This window comes from Megascapheus bottae, chromosome 6 (assembly GCF_031878675.1).
Source record: "Megascapheus bottae isolate mThoBot1 chromosome 6, mThoBot2.hap1, whole genome shotgun sequence".
NCBI lineage: Eukaryota > Metazoa > Chordata > Mammalia > Rodentia > Geomyidae > Megascapheus > Megascapheus bottae.
In genome coordinates this window covers 7,134,916-7,139,787 of record NC_143514.1, presented here as the reverse complement: position 1 = coordinate 7,139,787, position 4,872 = coordinate 7,134,916, and the positions used below count along the sequence as shown (strand labels likewise).

General features: G+C 43.9%; 1 protein-coding gene across 1 annotated transcript; it reads right to left on the bottom strand.

Moving 5' to 3' along the window:
- Positions 1-609: 609 nt before the first annotated feature.
- Positions 610-768, bottom strand: LOC150061322 (large ribosomal subunit protein eL39-like). Its single transcript, XM_090333676.1, has one exon. It carries the CDS (start codon positions 763-765, stop codon positions 610-612), a length of 156 nt encoding a protein of 51 aa, XP_090189802.1. The 5' UTR covers positions 766-768.
- Positions 769-4,872: the final 4,104 nt, after the last annotated feature.

Here is a 4,872-nt window from a genome sequence, read left to right as displayed (position 1 = left end):
CCAACCCAGTCCAGTTCTAGGGTTTGAACTCAGAGACCTGGGCACTGTGCCAGATCTCTTCTCGCTCAAGGCTAGCACTCTACCACTTGAGCCACAGTGCCGTTTCTGGCCTTTTCTGTTTATGTGGTACTGAGGCACACAGGGCTTCATACATACTTAGTAAGCACTCTACCACTAAGCCACAATCCCAGCTCTTCTTTTTTTATTTTTTTGGTCAAGGCTAGCACTCTATGCTTGAATGTCAGCTCTGCTTCTGGCTTTTTTCTGGTTTAGTCAGAGGTTAAGAGTTTCATTGACCTTCCAGAGCTCTGCTACTTGAGCCACACCACCACTTCCAGTTTTTTCTGTGCATGTGGTACAAAACAATCAAACCCAGGACTTTGTGCATGCTAGGTAAGCATTCTACGAGTAGGCCACACTCCTGGCCTCTTTTTTTTATTATTATTATTATTTAAGATCTCACATATTTATTATTCAGTGTGCCCATTCTTAAGGCAACCAAAGAAAAATCAGTTTAAAAATGCCCAACTGTCAGTCCAGGCAGTAGTGACATTTCAGCTTAATTTGTGCAGGATGGAGCATAAATACGTGAGCATCTGGTGCAATTCCTCACAGGCCCAGCTTGGTTCTTCTCCAGTGTCTTCTCTTGGAATTGTACCTGATTTTGTTACCAGTTTTCATCCAAATCCATTTGGGAATGGGGTGATTTTGCTTTTGTTTCTTGGCCAGAAATCTCTTGATTCTGAAAGTCTTGTGAGAAGACATGGTGAGAAGCCCAAGCTGCCACTGTAATCATGATGGCAAACCACTCCTGGCTTCTTGAGAAGCCCTTTTATTTTTGCCAGTCCTGGGGCTTGAACTCAGGCCTGGGCACCTTCCTTGAGCTTCTGTTTTCAAGACTAGTACTATAATACTTGAGTCATAGGGCCATTTCCAGTTTTTTCTGTGTATGTGGTACTGAGGAATCAAACACAAGGCTTCATGAATGCTAGGCAAGCGCTCATACCCTGGCCAATTTTTAGAAGATTTTTACATTAAAGTACAAAGAAGTCTAGGGTACAGCCCACACCACTGTGGATTGTTCCTATAAAGACAACTCAGGCAACTTCTTGGAGCTTAAAAGCATCAGACAGAAAATCCTGGCCAGATAACAAATTCATTCTGCTACATCATGAATCTGAATTTCCTAGACTTTTTATGCTCTGTTTTCCTAGGATCCAACTTACAAGAGTTTTGTTTTTCTAAACACATTATCTTTTATAAGTCCTTAACAAGTCTTATGGAAAAATTGTCATCCTTGCTTAAAACTCAGCAGCTCAGCACATTTTCCATCTATGACCTAGTAAAACAGGTTAGACAGGTGTCTTATTTCTATGCCCTCAAAAAGTACTAGGATCCTGGAACAGACTTTTTAATATTTTTCTTAATGGCTCTGGTTTCCACTGCAAGTTAACAATGATTACTTGTAGTTTGACAGTTCCCTTGGCCTTATACCAAAAAACAGGGGCAAGAAAGCACAGTCTTAGCCAGAGAGGCTTAACATCTAATCTAGACATTCAGCCAAGAATCCAAATTTCTTTCTCCTCTCTACATCCTCCTTCCCTGGAGCAAAAATGTCATCTGGCAGGTTCTTTGCTTCTCTGATTCCAGAAAACCATTTGAGCCCAGCAATTCCCAAAAATGTCAAAGCATTTTCAAGTCAGTGTAAATATGAGTTTTCATAAGGAGAATATGTGTTTTCAAAGTTAAAAGAAGTCAAGAATTTTCTTGCCATTAAATATTTTGGGGGGGAAGAACTGCAGGGAAGTGGGTACAAAAAGTTAGCTATTAGCCCTTTTCTCTCTTTCTCTTCCTCCTCTGGCTAAGTCCCTGTTACTCCAACTACCCCTAGAACAATCTCTCCCTTGAGAAAGAAAAGAACAGAGAGAGGAAGGGGGAAAACTATAGGAACAGAGGAAAGCTTAATTTCTGAACCTTTTATTAAAGTTCAATAACAATAAAGAATTTCAATCAAATTTTATTGATATACTTATTTAACGCTAATAAGGGGACTTAAACTCTGGGCACTCAATACCCCTTAACCTCATTTGTCCCAGGTTGGTGTTCTATCAGTTGACCCTCAGCTCCTCTTCAGACATCTGAGTGATTACATGAAGATTCTCTAAGACTTAGCCTGGTGTGGTGGCTCATGCCTGTAATCCTAGCTACTGAGGAGGCTGAGATCTGAGGATTTCGGTTCAAAGCCAGCCTGGGCACTAAAGTCTGTGAGACTTTCTAGTGGTTAATCTCCAATGAACCACTAGAAAACTGGAAGTGGAGACGGGGCTCAAGGGGTAGGGCGGTAGTCTTGAGCTGAAGAGCTCAGGGACAATACCCAGGCCCAGAGTTCAAGCCCCATGACCACCACCACCAACAACAACAAAAATTCTGTTCTGATTTATAATCACTTAAGGGTGAGGGAAGGTGGCAAGAAAGAAAGAGGGAGAAACTGGGAGAGAGGGACAAGGTTCTGAGGTTGGGGTTCAGGGGGCTCATACCTATAAAGCCAAGCTACTAGAGAGGCTGATATTTGAGGATTTTGGCTTAAAGCCAGCCTGGACAGGAAAGTCTTTGAAACTCTTATCTCCAGTAAACTACTCAGAAAATCCAGAAGTGGTGCTGTGGCTCAAGTGATAGAGTGCCAGCTAGCACAGAGAGGCTCAGGGATAGAGCCAAGCCCTGTGTTCAAGCCTCTGGACTAGCAAACAAACAAACACCATATCACCTGTGAATTACATTAAATGGTTTTGTGTTCCTTGCAGCATTGAGAGAACTCTTTTAAGGCAGAAGTATGGCTGGAGAGGCAAAGTGTCGGCCAGTACTGGCCCCTCCCCGTAAAAAGACGAGTCTGCCAACATCCCTAACTTCTTTCATGAAATCTGAAGATTCCGCATGCCTCTGGCTTGTAAGTACAAATGAGATCATACAGATGCTTTTAAAATATACCCAGTGAGGGCCAGGAGTTTGGCCTAGTGGTAGAGTGCTTGCTTAGCATGCACGAAGACCCTGGCTCGATTCCTCAGTGCCACATACATAGGGGGAAAGAAAGGGAAAATGGAAGTGTTGCTGAGATGTGAGGCACGACTCCTAGCTGGCCTAGGCAAGAAAGTCTGGGAGACTCTTATCTCCAAATAACCATCAGAAAAACCAGAAGTAAACTGGTAAAGTACTAGCCTTGAGTAAAAGAAGTTCTGGGATAGAGCAGAAGGCCAGAGTTAAAGTGCCATCACTGACCAAAACAAAACAAATTGGCCAGGCATGGTGGCTCACACCTGTAATCCTAGCTACTCAGGAGACTGAGATCTGAGGACCAAAGTTCAAAGCCAGCCAGGTCACAAAAGGACCTGAGACTCCTATCGCCAATTAACTTCTAGAAAAGGAAAAGTGGGGGTTGGCTCAAGAGTAGGATGGTAAACGAGCTGAAGAGCTCAGGGGCAGCGCCATGACTCACCAAAATAAATAAATAAATAATAAATAAATAATTAAAACTAATTCCTGTTTTTTTTGCTTTGTTTTGTTTTGTTTTTTGTTTTTGGAAGTCCTGGAGCTTGAACTCAGGGTTTGGGCAGTGTCCTTGGACACTTCTTGCTCAAGGCTAGTTCTTTGCCACTTGACTCACAGCACTACTTCTGGCTTTTTCTGAGTTATGTGGTACTGAGGACTTGAACCCAGGTCTTAAAACATGCTAGGCAAGCACTCTACCACTAGGCTATGCTCCCAGCCCATGGTTGTGGTTGTTTTGTCAGTCCAGTGGCTTGATCTCAGGGCTTGGGCACTGTCCCTGAGCTTCTTTTGCTCAGGGCTAGCTCTCTACCTCCTAGCCACAGCACTACTTCCAGCTTACATGTTTACATGGTACTGACTTTATGAATGCTAGGCAAGCATTCTACCAGTAAGTCACATTCCCAGCCTCTGCCCTCCCTGCCCTCCCACCCCAGAACTAGAGTTTGGACTCAGGGTTTTGGGTCTGCTAGGCAGGCACTCCACTTAAGCCACACCCCAGATCTTCCCTGATCTTTCTTGATTGTTTATCTATCTAATTTCCTACTTTTGCAACAAGCTTTTCCAGTTATGCTATCTGACTTCTCTGTGATACTATGGTAGATCTTGGTCCGATTCTCCTGACCAAGATGCTTGATGCTTTAAGTAAACAGAAAGCAGAAGCATACACGGGCTTCTCTTTGCAGGCCTGGAAATGAGACTAGAGGGCAAATTCCAGTACTGAGTCCAAAATTCAGAGCCAGTTTGAACTAGTGAGTTATATCCAAACAGAGCAAAGGCAGTCAGTCACAACTGGCCAAGTTGGATAGATAGATCTGGAGTAGCAAGGTGGAGAAAGGTAGTAGGAGGCAGCAGGCGGAATTTCACAGAGTCCTGTGCTCGGGAGAAATTCATGCTTTCCTGAAATAGGCAGAGACCACCCAAGGAAGATGGCATTGTGAGACACACAAACTCGTTTCTTTTTGTCTGGCCCTGGCCGATGTCTCTGAGCTCTTCAGCTCAAGGCTACTACACTACCCCTGGATCTACAGCGCCACTTCCCATTTTGTAGTGATTTATTGGAGACAAGAGTCTCACAGACTTTATTGAACCTCGATCCTCAGATCTCAGTCTCCTGAGTAGTTAGGATTACAGGCGTGAGCCACCTCGCCTGGCACACAAACTCTTTTCTGATACTATCCTTGTTAGGAAAGAGGAGGAGAAAGAAGCAGGCCGGACTGGATCTCCCACAAGGGAAGAATGTTGATTGAAGAACAGTGAGGGCAGTAATCTTCCCGCTGTATCCAAGGTTGTGGGAGGGTATGGATTTGGGCTTGGGCTTACATGGGTCTT

Excerpts from the sequence above, each read along its gene's own strand:
- LOC150061322 (XM_090333676.1), bottom strand. The coding sequence starts at position 765 with ATGTCTTCTCACAAGACTTTCAGAATCAAGAGATTTCTGGCCAAGAAA.